General features: G+C 36.0%; 1 protein-coding gene across 1 annotated transcript in view; it reads left to right on the top strand.

The window, feature by feature from the left end:
- RB1 (RB transcriptional corepressor 1) overlaps window positions 1-15,761 on the top strand; it is a 74,108-nt gene that overhangs the window by 9,919 nt on the left and 48,428 nt on the right. Inside the window, 9 exon segments of the mRNA XM_082338032.1 lie at window positions 509-621; window positions 2,628-2,762; window positions 4,648-4,686; window positions 5,346-5,413; window positions 6,880-6,990; window positions 9,333-9,481; window positions 10,199-10,276; window positions 12,895-13,004; window positions 14,030-14,107. Of these exon segments, the coding sequence (XP_082194158.1) occupies window positions 509-621; window positions 2,628-2,762; window positions 4,648-4,686; window positions 5,346-5,413; window positions 6,880-6,990; window positions 9,333-9,481; window positions 10,199-10,276; window positions 12,895-13,004; window positions 14,030-14,107 (881 nt within the window).

The raw sequence follows: 15,761 nt of genomic DNA, 5'->3' as shown, positions 1-15,761 counted from the left end.
AAGCAAAGAGATGGGTTTGTGGCTCAGCTGTGATAAGTGGTTGAGACCTAGCTGGAGAATAAAGTTCATAAGTATTTACCGCCTGTTGTTTTAATGACTTTATATTTCTTTCTTATGGCTTATTTCCTGATTCCTTAACTGTCAGTGTCTTGTTATGGTCAAATATTGGAAATTTTGGGGGGCGGGGGGGGAAATCAAGGTTTCTGCTTTGCATAACCGTTCCGTGGAACCAAAGCTTCTATTTCGAAGCTTTGCTGAATTGTATGGGTAAAATTGATCTTGTACTCTAGGAATAAAAGTTGAAGTGCTTGGTCTTTCATCTGTAATGTAAAACTTGTAACAGTTTTCAGTTATCAAATAATTGGCTATCATAGTCAAATGTTTGCTTGAGGGTGTTTTGTTTTACCGTTTCTAATCTAGTTTGGACAAATTAATGCTTTCCATATACTACCCACTTTTATTGCATAATAAAAATAAAACTCGTTTCTGTTTTCTCCGTTTCTAAAAGGCTTATAACAAAAAGAAAAAAGAAACATGGGGAGTCTGTATCTTTATTGTAGCAATTGATTTGGATGAAATTACATTCACTTTCACAGAGCTTCTGAAAAGTATAAGCATAAGGTAAGTGAATTTAAGTGTGAATTTAGATTTCAACAATTAACTAGTTAACATTTTTATAAAGAGAATGTTTTTAAAGCATTGTGAATCTTCGTGCTTATCAGGCTAGTTGATTTTAAAGTGAAGGTTACTTGTGGGAATTTTGAATATTTTGGTAAACTAGGAGTCTTGCTGTCATATTTTAGTTGAGGGAGCAATGATACTTGTTTGATTCAACTGTGATTGGCTTTGATTATATCACACAGCTTATTCTTATTCTTCCTCAACCTAAAGTCTTCATCAACGTAACTTGGTATAAATTACATTTTAAATATTTTTCCTTTCTCAGATTTTCTGTAAAACCTTTTTTCCAACATTAGGCTTAGGCTAAATCAAGAAGTGGAAAAAAATGTTACTCTTCAAATAGTTTGCCAGCATGCTACTCTTCTTCAAACATTTTAATGCCAGTCTAAATTTTGTACTTCTGTACGTGCTTTTTGCTAGGGGATTGTTACTGTCATATTGGGTATTCTTAATTTCTGTAGTATGAACTTAGTGATTATAGGAAAATATCTGCTTTTAAGGTGAATTTAGGTGGCAAGAGCAATAGGCATACCCTTGTGTTAGATTCATCTAAGGAAAGGATTCCAGTGCTGTCTGCCTAATAACTGTGCCGTGCATCGAAAGCATGTGCAGGAGCAGAGCCTTCGGATGCTCTAGGGCAGGAGGCTAGGACAGAACACTGGGCACGTCATGGTGGTAACCCCAGGCTTGGGCTTAAATATGCTTTTCTTGGAAGTCATCAGTTACGATTAGACTTTTCTGTGCCACTCCTACCTCGCATCATCTCCCAGAGCAGCAGCCAGGTCATATGTTTCGACTTAATCTCTTCAGTCTTGACTGAATTGGAACTGCGTGGATGAAATCTAATTGCATGTGTGCAGCAATGTTCAGCATGTTCCACCTGAGTACAGACCAACTTGTGCTGCAAACTGAAAGAGACTTTTTCCCTTGGGGTTTCAAAGAGTAAGCTATTACTCTGCCGATCTTTATTTTGGCAATACTCAATTGCTTGTTAGCCCTGGGCTTTTTGTCAGCTCTAAGGTCAATCTGGCAGAGGTTTCTACCAGTCATCTTATCCTTTAGAGCCACATAGGTATATTGGAAAGATTTTTCATTGCACAGTAAAAGAATTCCCAAATGAACTTCTGACTGTTTTTATATTCTGTTTTTTAATCTGACAAAGATCAAAAAAATCTCTCAGAATCTTATATTCTGATAAAGGATCAAAATATATTTGATATAGTTGAAATAGTTGAATATATTTGATAGCTTCCTCCTCCTTAATTGTTATTAATCAGCTCATTTTGGTTATGAACAAAACAACAAAATGCTTTCTTGATGGCCATAATATTATATGGATGAGTAGGGAAAACTTTGGTCCCCTGTGTAACAGTATTTCCAAAGGGTGGGGCTGTCCTTGCTCCCAGTGCCTGTTGAAAGACTTGGAATTCCATATAATTCAATGCATTCGTCTCAGTTTTCATTTCTAGGTCTCTCTTTAGCATGGATGGAGCCAAGGCTCATGTTCTTAGAGTAGTAAGGACATTTCTGAAGTAGAACTTTTAGCTAGAACAGAAGAGTTGAGATGTCTGTGTTGGATATTTGTGGTTTTACTGGCAGAGCAAGGAAGAAAGATGTGTCTAGTTAGCAAATCCTAACTTCCAAAGGTAATATCTGTGCTAGCGAAGAAAATTTTCTTTCTGTAGTAGAGCCCATATCGCGAGAGGCCTGTGCTATCTAGTTGAACAGTTTTCCTACATCTGGAACATGTAAAGGTGGTATATGGGGCTCAAGGTAAGCAAGTAGTGTTTTCCAAAGCAAGGTTCTCAGTCACTGCTAGTTGTAGTAAGAATATGCTGGAGTCTAGTGAAGTAAGGCAGTGGGTTTTGGTCAGGTTTTTAAAGAGCTTTTGCATAGTGGTCATTCTCAGTTATGATAATCTGGCATTTTCTTTTCCTTTTTTTCAGTGTATGCACGTTTTTTCAGTTTCTGAAAGAGGTGGATGTTAACATGGATACCGTAAGCACTAAAGTTGATAGCACTGTATCAAGGCTGAAAAAGAAATATGATGTATTACTTGCACTATACCACAAGTTTGAAAGGTAGTATACATTTTTCATTTTGAAATTATGAATTCTTTATAGCTGTCAACATTTAAGTATTTAGATTTTTCAAACTGTGTATTAGAAGAGCCCGTTTAAACTCTGTGCACTAGTATTTACAGAACAGTGACATGGAACTGTTTACATACATTGAATAAACACGTTTTACATTTTGCTCCGTAACTATTACAATGCTTTGTTAAACAATCCCCTTGTTACAGTACAAACAATAGTAGGAGCAGCATGACAAGTGGTTGCTAGTCCCTTTATTAAGCTTTTTACAAATATAAGGATTGGTTTACCCTCTAATATTTTTTTATTTAAGGGACTTTCCATTTCTGCCTGCCCAGCCCTCCCCAAATCCTGATCGAAGAGTTTCTTTCTAAGGAGTTCTGGAAATTAAAAAAAGCACAAATAAGATAGTCTCTCTCTCCCAGATCTGGAACTGAAGGCTGTTTGTTCCAGCATCTAGGGGCCTTGCAGAGCCTGCTCTATTAGCGGTTCTCACTTGTAATCAAGGTGAACCCTCCCAAGTGGTTTAGCTGACCATACAATGAAAATCAAGGGGCATTCTCTGTACAGAATTAATTGAATGTGCTTAGGGCAGAGTGCTAAGAGCTTTCTGTGTGTAACTTGAAAATCAGGAGATTCTCAAATGGATGCTTTTCTTGAGTTGGTGTTACTCCAAGGTGGTAAGTTGCCGCACTCTGCTTTAACATGAAGACAGAGATGTTAAAGGCTTTAGATCCTTTTACAGGCTAATGTGGGCTAGCATAGATACCTATTGGCAAGATCTGATATCCTCTGAGGCAATTTTTAATCAGTCTGTGAAATTCTGTGTGGCATATACCGATAGAAAACTGTTTCATGTTATTAAACGTTGAAGCATCAATCCATGATTCTCGCATTACTTGATCCTGTTGCTTCAGAGTGCTGTGGTACTTTTCACCTACAGGAGTTTGAGTCACTGTAATGTTTTGCCTTCCAAACCACAAAAGGCTCTCAAATATCCCTTAAATGACCCTTGAAAGGGGTAGCAGGTCACCCCTTGGTAGTTTAATAGAATCAAGGTACAAATGTGATATAAGTTTTATTTGTCTTTTCAAAATCCAATCAATTGCACTTACCATTAGCTTGGAAAATGTGTATATCACAACATTTTTGTAATGTTTATAGTTGCCTTAAAGCTATAAAGTTCTATGAAAGTTGTAAATAATTTGATTTTACCCATTGCAAGTCTTTTCTGGGCTATAAAAGTGTCATTGCAGGTTTACATGGGCATGTTTTGGTTTTTGTCCCTCCTCTAACTCTTCTTCGCTTGCTTACTTTTTCAAAACTTGAATTGCAGTAACAATTTTTTCAAACAGAAGGATTTCAAATTTGTGTTTTTCCCATTTTCTTTTTGAATAAACTGAACTTATTTCTCGAAATGACATGTACGTAGAATAATTAAGAAGAAAAGAAACATTATACCACAAGGCTTGCAGTAACGCTGCAGAAAGAGTAAAGGTTTTAAAATATCCTTTTATTGAGTGTTCTGTGCAGCTGTAACGTATACTTTGCTGTGTTTTACAAGCCACTGAGTAACAATGTACATACAAACCCTGTCTTTCTGGAAGAAAACAATAACAAATTTAATTATACCAAATTAAAATTGTTCTGCTGTGCAAGCTTTGACATAAGCATGCAAGCAACAGCATTATTTCAGCTCTGGCAGGGCTTTAGTTGGTCTGTTGTTAATCTGTTCTCCAAGAGTCAGCATTTTTTTTAAGTTAGAATAATGTTTTGTGAACTGGTGTATTTTTTACTACATTGAAGTCAAAGATATTACACAGTTTTCTTTCAGGAAAGTGTTTAAAAATATGAATTTATTTTTATTTTCTAGGACTTGTGGCCTTATTTATCTGGAACAACCTAGTAGTGAGTAAGTTTGACTTTCCTAAATTGTGTTTGTCAAGATAAGATGTAAAATGTGTCAGCATTTTATTTTTTTAAGCCATTAAGTTTGACCTAAGTCATAGTATGTCATGTGTTTAATTTAGATTTAGTGGGGACTTTGAATTTCAGTGAGAGATGATGAAAGCCACAGAAGTGATATATATATTTGATCACTTCGTCCATGAAGGATCGCCACCCAATGGCGGGTGTCTCGGCATGGTGGAAACGAACATTTGGAGAGTGAGCTTCCTAATCATAGCAACAAATGAATGGATGAAAAGATGCCTTAGCAACTCCCAAATGAGCTTGCGTTCATGCTGTGACTGGAAAATAGGGCATTAGTCAAAGGCACAAGACAGAAAACAGCTCGTAACAGTTAAGTGAATTATCCACATTCACTTTCTTTTCCAAGGATGATACAGATATTTCCTGATTCTTGAATGGCTTTACAGAGACTTAATTTTTTTCAAATGTGTAGTCATAATTACATAGGGAATGGAATGAGATTATTAATAAACTTAACTGTATGGGAAGTGTTGCATGTTGTCTTAAATTGTTCCATAGACTGAAGCATGTTTTCAGAAACTATAGTTTAACTTACTACAGAGCTGTTAATGCAAAGACTTTATTTTTGTGTCTCTATAGGATTTCTGCTGAACTCAGTTCTGTATTAGTCCTAAAAAATTACTGGATTACTTTTTTGCTGGCAAAAGGTGAGTTTTGATTAAAAGGCAGTTATTTTAGTGAGTATTGTTAAAGTGAGTTTATGGATTTGTTTTATGTGTCCAGTATGAGACTGGCATCCTTATTACAAATGTCCATAGTACAGGCCCAGAATGTTTTGACTGTGTGGCTTTGTAACTACTCAGTAATATTTATTTCTGTACAGTTTGGGTATTCTTTTAACTTCTGTTACTTCCTGTGTATATAAATATTTTTTTTTAAGCTTTATAAGGTGGGTTTTTTTTTTACATTGAAGGTTGGTGTTCTCTATTTGAGTCTGTTCTGAGGTGCTTTATAATCTGCCAATACTTTAATAATGTATTATACATATATACATATATATATTATACATATATAAAATAAATAAAATTTAATAATAATAAGATATTATTATAAGTCCCTGAAATTATGTATACTACAATTCTTCCTTGAAAAGGCTGAGGTTCCAGTTAAAGCTGAGTGATGAAACAATTACAGTAGTCCTTGGAGTCCTGTCTCATTGTACTATTCCTACAAAAAGGAATGAATCGTGTATCTTAATTGCTGCTTACACCAGGTCTGTGTTATCAGTGAAGTGTACACATCTCTGCCACTGAAATCGGTCTTGGATCAGCTGAGCTTCGTGGAGCTTTTTCACTAGGATTCTCCAAGCATAAGCATAAAGCAAAACCCACAAAGTTTTTCTAGCCTGCCTTTTCATTGAGAATAAGGAAAGCAAAAGTTTACCAGCAAATACTTGAAGTCACAGGAGAGCCTGGGTGATGCTTGCTAATTCTGATAGAAAATAAATACAAAAATTGCATGTGTAAATAGAGCACAAGTAGGGGGCTGTAGCTGTTCTGAATCGCTATCAGCTTTCCAAATTTTTTGTGGTGATGCATGCTGTCTTGGAATGGCCTTGTGGATCTTCACTGGCGTATGAATCGTGATTTGGGCACAGCTGGAATAAAGTAGTTTTGAAAGTATTCTTCATGTTAATATTTGTCTGACTTTAAAGTAATTTCAAATTAATTTGACAAGCTGAGCATACGGGGTGATAGCACGTTTTGAATTTCTCTTCACTATATACTAGCAACTTCCGCTTTCTGAACACTTTCACAAAGTGAGGAAGAATTGCACAGAAATAAGTACGTCTAGGTAAAATAGTCTACACAGTTACTCCACTACAGTAAAATGAAAAAGAAATCAGGAAGGGGCACCGAGGGGTAGGAATTTTATGCACAGTAAATTTATTTGTATGTATGCTATCTCTAAAGCAACAAACCTCTTAAGAACAATGAGTTTTAAAACCAATAGCCTTTAAAGAACACTGGCATCCTGTATGATGCTTTCTGAATTCTAATTGTAGCGTTTTATTAAATGAACTTCCAAATCTTTATTTTTTCAAAATTACTTTTAAAATTAAGTCAAACATCTCACAGAGGTTTTTTTTTTTTACCTTTTTAAATGTTTGCAGGTAAAGTGTTGCAAGTGGAAGATGACCTGGTGATTTCTTTCCAGTTGTTGCTGTGTGTCTTAGATTATTTTATCAAACTGTCACCTCCTGCTATGCTCAAGGAACCATACAGTAAGGATTTTAGTTTTTTTTTCACTACAGTAGAAAGTAAACGGGTTAAATTTCTATTAGAGTCATACTAACATTCGTAATTAACATAATAAAACTTCTTAAGCTTATTAAAATGGATTTTCTGATGTTTTAGTTCAATTTAGATGATAGTGAACTTGAATTAAATTATCTGAATGTGGCAGTGTATTTAATATAATTCTTTTTTTTTTTTCCTCCTGTTCTTACCATCCATTTGCTATGTACTCTGCCCACACAAGTTGTTCAGGGGCTTGTTAAAACAGCAGTTCTACTTTGGCAAAAGAATTCAGGTTTTGGGTAGATGATGACTGAGAACTATTATTTAGGTTTGCTTTGAGTTACAAAAGGGAAAAGATGGTGCTATGACTGTTATTTCATTGACATACAACAGTATGATGACAACAGAAATGTACAAGATACTGGACTATATAGACATTTAAAAGAAAAATACGGTGGATAGGAAATGTAGTTGCAGTGGTAGTTCAAAATAAAACAGTAGAGGTAAAACATAGATAGCTTTGCTTTTATTACATCCTCTTTGTTATTAGCAAGTGTCTCTTCTTTAAGTAAAAATATAATGGGTCTTCACTATAGAAGCTTCTGTTCAGCAGTAACTTTTGTATATTCAGTTTTTATACTTAAAACCTGGAAAACCTCACTAAAAAGGCAGAGAAAGTAAGCATTTATGGTAATTTCCAAAGACAGCATTCTATTTTTGTGAATATTTTCTTCTGCAAGCTATGGAATTGATATACCTAAGTATTTGGAGCCACAGTATGTAGAAAACAATTTTTTGATACTAGTTAGTTTATCCTCTGCTGGGTTTGGATATGATGCTAGTATTTATAGCCTAAAACTACTTGCTTTATTTCTTTGTTTCACAACGAAATATCCACTTGGGTTGTAATGTCATAGAATAGATGATGCATTCACTGCTATATTCTTTAAATTCCATGTTTTGGAGGATATTTATCTGACCTAGTAATTATTTGTTGCAGGTAAGAACAAATAACCTCGCTTTTATTCTAACACCAATACCAATAAAGGGTGGGAAAGGGTGGGCTTGTGCAAGCAAATCCCTGCCTGCCTCCAGTACTATTCGGAATTTAAATTTGTCCTTCGTAGTAGGACAGACAAAGGCTACTGCTTATTTCAGATGTTATAAAGCAGATCTTTTTCAAAGAACACTGACTTGAAACTACCTGGTTTTGAACTCTGCGTTCACACCGATTTATTTTTTTTTTAGTGAAACTATGAAGACTAGGAGCTCATTATTAGAAACAGTTTGGTTCTGTGCATTTTACATTGAACAGAAATGCTGCCACTTCAGACTAAATTGCAAATATGGGTATTACTGGTGTAAGTGTAAAGCATTAAATTTCTAACTTGAAGCTGTGTGATATGTGCAGGTGCTGTGTAAACTGACAAACAGCACTTCATTCTTTTAGCAAATAACATGATGTATTGTTCAAATCCTCGTGACCGAGAGGCTTCACGTTGTGCTAAACGAGGTCAAGCTTTATGATCTGACTAAGGCTGAAGGGATTGATGCAACCACCCGAGCCGTGTAGTTTGTCAGATTTTTCTCAGAACAGTTATCAAATACAAATGAAGTTACAAACGAGAACAGCATGCTGATTAGAGTGTCAGTTTTAAACCAGCAATGTTTAATGATATTAACATATGCTATTAATATAATTCACATATTTCAAGCTGACAATATCGAAGCCATCTACTTGGAGCTTAACAAAATGAAATATTTTTACCTTGCCGAATTAAGGTTTTTTGATATCTTCTTCACGGTGAACTTGTTTGTTCCTACTTGTTTGCCTGAGGGTATTTGGGAAAAGGAGGAATTGCCTGCAGGACCATATTCCAGATTCCAACCAGCACTTAAGTCCTGCATTGACTTTATTAACCTTCAGGCACATAGAGTGAAGTTACTCTTTCAGCTCCTTGTTTTACACTTCTGCAAAAATAGAAAAAATAGTTACTCCTCTGTTAAAAGATAAGGTTTTCCTAGCTTTGCAAAACAGATGCTTATTCAAAGCTACTTACAAAAAGTGCTATTACATTCTATGTTGAATAGCTTTTTAAAAACAAAATGTCCAAATACTGATACAGGAATTGAAAAATTAGTCTTCTTTTTGTAGAGGTTTTCTGTCATGAAGGTTTCTTACCCAGCTGAACAGATGAAAAGGGAAATACTTAAGAGGAGGACCTGAAAAATCATATAAAAATTTAAATCTCTTAGGTTTAAAAATTTAAATCTTCTCCTTCTTAAGACAACTCTAACCTTGTGATGGTTCTTACTATCTTTCCAGAGTCTGCTGTGACTGCAGTGACTGTTAATGGTTCAGCTCGAACTCCAAGAAGAGGTCAGAACAGGAGTACACGTACTTCAAAGCAAATTGATACCGATACAAAAGTTATTGAAGTCCTTTGTAAAGAGCATGATTGTAATTTAGATGAGGTAATGCCTGTGTTTTAAAGTCTGTTAGATCTCGCTGCTATACCCCATCTGGAATATGCATTTATTTAAATGATCTTTTCATATCTCAATACTTGTGCCTGCCTAACTATTCTCTCAAGTTCAGTAGTGAAGGTATTCTACCATTCTATAGTGGGTAGTTTAAAAACAAACAAAACCAAAACCCCCAAACCGAAGCCCTTTGGTATGGGTGATAACTTTGCCAGGGAAACTGAACTGTGAAGAATGCAGTGTGAAGTTATAGGCTGATCACAGCAGGTAGCATGTGGATGCAGGGCTGCTCTGATGGGGTTTCACAGCTGCATCCCATGATGAGAAAAGGTACGCAACAAGCACATTGCTTCTGCGTGGGAACTTAAAGACCCCATTCCCCTTTTCCTTTGCTGATAAATCTATTCCTGTGTAAAAAGGACTGATTTTTGAATATCAAAGCAGATGATGGAAGCAGAAATATAAGAGGGCTGGGAAGAGTGCAGTTCTTTCCCAGTTTAGTCCTTTAATGTTCCAGCCATGGGTTACGCACTGCACGCTTACATATCACTATGTTTTGGATATGTAAGCAATGTCATTTTAGCTTTATTGAAAACAAAACACAGTGCATTACAAAAGTGTCCCATTTACTTTATTTAAAGACGTGAAAGCAGTGTATGTATGGCTGCCTCTGTACGTTGCTAATGTTACGTTTTTTCTTTTTTTTAGGTCAAAAATGTGTATTTCACAAGCTTTATTCCTTTCTTGAATTCTATTGGTATTGTAGCTTCAAATGGACTACCAGAGGTAATTGGAGGAATTTAAGACAGTTCAACAACAATACTTCATGCCAAATTGCTTAAGGTTACCTTTACACATTGATGAAGTTCTAATAGGTTCTAAGATCATCTAGCAAAATGCATTGTTTTTCAGGAACGTGGCTTAGCAGGGATTCCAGTATTCATGGAGTAATTTAACTATTACATTTGAATTTAATAAATTAATTTCCTTAGGCTGAACCAGTACTTTTGCTCAAAGCAAAACATGACACAGGAGTTGCATATTCATGATCTTGGTGAGGCCATTAATCTAAAATACAACTATTACAATATCAGGTCTCTGAAGTCAGTCTATAAATGCATACAGTCTTAAATTACACACCTTAATTTAAATATAATTAAGACATGTTACTGTAGTCATGTTGGAGAGAGATCCAAAAGATTAGGCTCAGTTTCACAACTGGCAGAGTTTGGACTGCTGTGTCCATGCAGAATTACTTTCATCTTACTGAGTTGTAGCCTGGATGCAGCAGACTACCTCTATGCAATCTCATGCAAGAGTGCACCTTAGTAGGTAACTTTCTGCAATGTATTTACATCCCTCGTTCTTGAAAGAGTAGGTTTAGCTGGGTGTCACCAGTAGGTGTGGTAACCTGAAAATAAGCAGCTCTGAAGCTTATCGGACTGAAGGTCTGCAAGATTCAGCCAAGTATATGTTCTGTTCAGTTTCATAGTGTGTTGAGTGGGGGACAAAATACAAGACCCACTAAAGATCTTAATCTCTTCCAAAATTAATTTCTGTTTAGACTTTTTAATTCATGGAGATATATATATATATATAGTTGGGAAGCCCTGTATGAACTTCCAGGCAAAGGTCATTATATAGCTTATTCTCAAGTCAATGAGGGTTCTCATCCAAGGTTGCTCAATTTAAGCGTAGTATCAGAATTACCAGTTTAAGACTCTGCTGGTGAAAATTCTATGAAATGATGCATTTGAAGAAAAATCCAGTCACACAGTCCTTGCTCCTGAAACATGAGTGCTTGAGGGGATGTTCTAAAACAAAGCAGAAAGTTACAGCTATATTTCAGAGGTAGTTGGCTCATATATGTAATCCAACTAACCATCAGTCATAGCTGAGATCATCAGTACAATAGCTGGGATATGGGACATTTAAATTTACTTTCATTTTTCATAAAAAAACCCTGAGCTTCAGATAAATTTTAATTGCTTCCAATTGTTTCCAAAACAAGAAAAGCTTTTGAGGCTTAATGTTGCTATTTCATTTGTCTTCACTGTGTATTTGATGGTCAGGCTTTATGAACTGATGAACAGACCGATTCAGAACTTTTATTTTTGGCTGAAGGTTTCTTCCCAGTTAGCCCAGTATAACCATTTTGTCTAAGAGCTGCTGTTTTTTGCAGTGAGAACCTGAATTTTCTAGAAGTTTATGAAATACTGAAATATTTCAGACAAAAAGAACGCATAAGCCATTAGGAAGATAATGAAAAATGAAAAGATAATGAACTTTTCAAATAAAAAAATTAGTGATAATAGGAATTGAAAGATAACCTTTGATTTAATAGTCCTAATCTCAGAGTTTTAACCATGAGATCAGTTTGGAGCAAATTAATTTGGCAAAGGTAAAAGGAGAGGATGAGGAGTAAAGCTGTGTAGGGAGATATTTGCAGCTTGCTTTTTCTTGGGACTGGGAGGGGACTAACTTGGGTTCATATGTACTGTTGCCTGTTTTTCTAGCAGGAGTTTGCCAGAGCACAGTATGATTTAGTATGTTTGAGGGCTCAGGGAACAGATAATTGAGGTGACTGCCTACTTCTACAGGAGCACAGCAGCAGATTTGAAGTGGAGGCTAGTATCTGGCCCTGATTAAAAAATTCCAGACTTCTAGTTAATGTTAGTCACTCAAAATTAAAAAAAAAAAAAGGCAAATCAAAACCCAGCAGACTTTTTCATGCAAAATGAAGTCCTATCAATATAGGATCTAATCAACTAAGAAACTTTTAACAGTAATTTAAAAAACAATAATGTGGATATGAAATAATGGTGTATGTTTTTGTAGAAATAGGCATGTCTCTTAAAAAAAAAAAAAACTACACCAGTACAAATATTAATATGGTTGGGGAAACTCTCTTCTTACACTCAAAACAAGAAGGTTTGAGTGTGGGTCTTGGCCTTCATCTCCAAACCAGCAGGGACAGGGACCGAGTAGATTGTCTGGCGGCTGTTCTAAAGACTGTCATTTTACATTTCCTGCTCCTGGAGACACCTTTTTTTTTTTGGAAGGAAAGATTTAAAAGCCTAGAAACATTAGTTTGATTTGCAGGTCTACGTCTCCCACTCTAGCTTTTTTTAGCTCTTTTACAGTGTCAAGACCTACGTTTCTTCAAATAAGTCTCATGATCTTGGATTGTTTTCTCTTATAAATGATTATCTTTGTTCGTGTGTGGGAATGATAATTTTGTTCTGGGTATGTTTCAGCTATTTGTGTAAGAAGTGACCTTGTGAGCTCCAAGGTCATTCTCTTAGCATTTCAGCATTGTATTCATGAGGTAGGACTAGCTTATATTATTCAGTAAATTGTCAAACTTGTTCCTATAAAATAAAGGTTTTTCAATGTTTTTTGAGGTTGAGGTTCTCTCGAAACAGTATGACGAGCTCTATCTCAAAAACAAAGATATAGATGCAAGACTATTTCTGGATCACGATGAAACTCTACAGCCTGATGTCATAGCATGGTAATATTTCCATTTACTACTTTAATTTTATAATAGAAAATGTGAATTTGCATTGATTTCCACCCCCTCTTGTTATAAATGGAGATCTCTGTATCCTGTTGACCTCTTAGGTTTGTAGTTCAGCTAAGGTATTTCTGGCATCAGCAGCCTTGCTTTACATTACTGCTTAAATAATGAGAAAACATATGACTGTGACTCTACCTAAAATGATTTGGAAGCTCTACTGTAATTATTACTCTGTGCAAGCCCTTGTTGTCCAGGGGAAGCTGAGGAATCGTGAGGAGGAGGCTGAGGCCATGTCATGCTAGTTGATTAGATACGCCTGAGGAGGTGTTATGGCTCTGGGGCCAGCTGGCAGGGAATGGCTTGGGTCCTCACTGTCCAGCTCCTCCTTCCTAAAACCAAATGGTGGCATTTGGAAGCTGCCTGCTGGGAGTGGCCCTCAGCCCATTCTGACTTCTGACCTGTACCCACAAATGTTTTGGGAAGTGGTAGTTTGCATGGGACAGAAACGTGCCGCAGATGGTTTAGCAGAATAAACAGTCGAGTTAGGGACCACGCACATTCCCTAGTGTTCAGTAATACAGATGTATTTGATTTTTTTTTTGTAGTCATATTCTAAAATTCCAGTGGCTCCTGACAGGTTAACATTTCTATAACTTGATGTGAGCTCACAATGTGAATCTGTGACTTTATCTATGGTAGAAAAATACATTCATTTAAAATTGGATTAAAATGAAGCTAATACTAACTGTACATATAAATTAAGTTGTTATAAATACAATTCTAGAAAAAAAACATGAAGTTAGATGACCTCCAGAGTTCCCATCCAAGTCCAACATCCTGCTCAAAGCAGATCTATTTGGGAATTTAAATTACAGTGTTCTAGTAACTGGAGTGGTTGGATGTCTAAATCTTCTAAAAATCTGTTCCACAGTTTTTTCTGCAGATTAATAAATCTTTATAGAAAACATTCTTTTTTGAATTACATTAGTACTTAATGAGTTTGTTTTCCATTTCTGTAGCACACAGTTGGAGAGGACACCACTAAAAAACAATCCAGATGAGGAAATTAATGTTATACTTCCACAGACTCCTGTTCGGTATGAGTTTTTCTTTTAAGCTGTGTTCTTTTGTTTAATATCCTAACTAGAAATATTCATCTTTAGAGTAGTTGTTTTAATTTTAAAGCAACTGTTTTGTTTTTCATAAAACAGATCTAGTTCTGGTCACTAGTGAGCAGCAAGCATGTATTGAGGGGTGCTGAGTGCCCTCAGTTCCTGGTGAAGTTGTTGGAAAACAGGGAGAGCTTTTTATTGAGTTGTCGAAGAAGTGCAAGAAGTAAAATAGATTAGTGTATTTGTTCTTGTGAGAATGCAACTTTACACTTCCATGGTAGTACTTTTGTCTGCTCTATTTCCATCTTCCTTTCCCATCTTTACTCTAGCTCTGTATCTTCTGGCTTCCTTTCCTGATACTAAATTGAATATGCACACACTATTCTTTTCACATGATCTTTTTCTTCTTAGTATTATTTTCTTTCTGTATGGGAAGATTAACATTTCAGAGTGCCAACATTTTTTGGTCTGTCAGGAAAATGGACAGGTATGGTAAAAATGTGGTATTAATTGGAGATGGTTTGATCTACAATCAAAAACACAAAAACTGCAAGCTTGAATTCAGTTAACCAAAGGAAAGGAGATTTGCATGTACCATTTTTCCCTTGTGCCTCATAGTTTTTTGACAAAATCAGTGTGGTTTTGCCTGATGCTGCTTGGAAATTCCTGGACACTCAAGAACCGTCCAGCTGTGTGTGTCTGTGTGGACAAACAGAGAAGTGTCCACACAGGCAGTCATTCTTGAGGTGTCAGGTTTGATAAAATTGGACAGTGAAGTTCTTGTTCCATGCTTGCTGTATAAATGCCTTTCATTTTAGCATGCTCTAGAGATGAGAGAAGTTAAAATATTGTATGCTTAATTATTACTTCAGTTTTCTCAAATGAGTAAAATTGTTTTTATTACAAATACTTCTACAGTGTTTATATGCTTGTGGAAGAATGAATTAGACTCTGGGCTTGTGCATCCACTGTAAATCTACTAAATGCCATCTGCAGAAACTAATTGTCCTCTAGCCAGCAGAGCAGTAAGGTTCTGAAAAGCTTCTTCATAAAAATAATAAAAGGAGACATGCAACTGAGATAGATACTGAGCACTATATGAAAGAACTTTTAATCTCCTGTGACTGCAAAAAGCTTTATTTGTTTGCCTTAGTGGTCCCTTTTAGTCTTATGCTTTTAATCTTTAACTGCCAGTGATGCTTTTTTAGCCATAAAGGCAGCAGCTTGCCTATCGGTTCCCAGACTGAATGTGCGGTATCAGGAACTAGACCATCTATAACATGTGGTGTATTTAACAAGGTGGCCATTGACAACAAATCCCATTTTTGACAAATGTAGATCGCTTGTTATTGACGCTTTTCAGTTATACTAACATTAAAAAAAGCCCTCTAACACTGTGAAAGATGCTTCATTAAAGTTGCTGACATGGAAGTATTATTAAGAAAGTCCAGGAGTACCAAGTTTCTGCATTGCTAAAAATTTGAAATGTGCTAAGCCAACTTTGATCTTGAGGGGAGGACTACTGAGATACTTAGATTCTCTTCGTCCACCCTTGGGCTTTTCTCTGCGTTTTCCAAAACTGTTGCCATTTAACACAGCTCAAGTGAAGGCTTATTCATTCACCAGCAGTGATTTGGGC

Source organism: Platalea leucorodia (assembly GCF_965183815.1).
Source record: "Platalea leucorodia genome assembly, chromosome: 2".
Taxonomy (NCBI): Eukaryota; Metazoa; Chordata; class Aves; order Pelecaniformes; family Threskiornithidae; genus Platalea; species Platalea leucorodia.
Note: the sequence above shows the minus strand (reverse complement) of the source record. Positions and strands in the feature narration are given on the sequence as shown.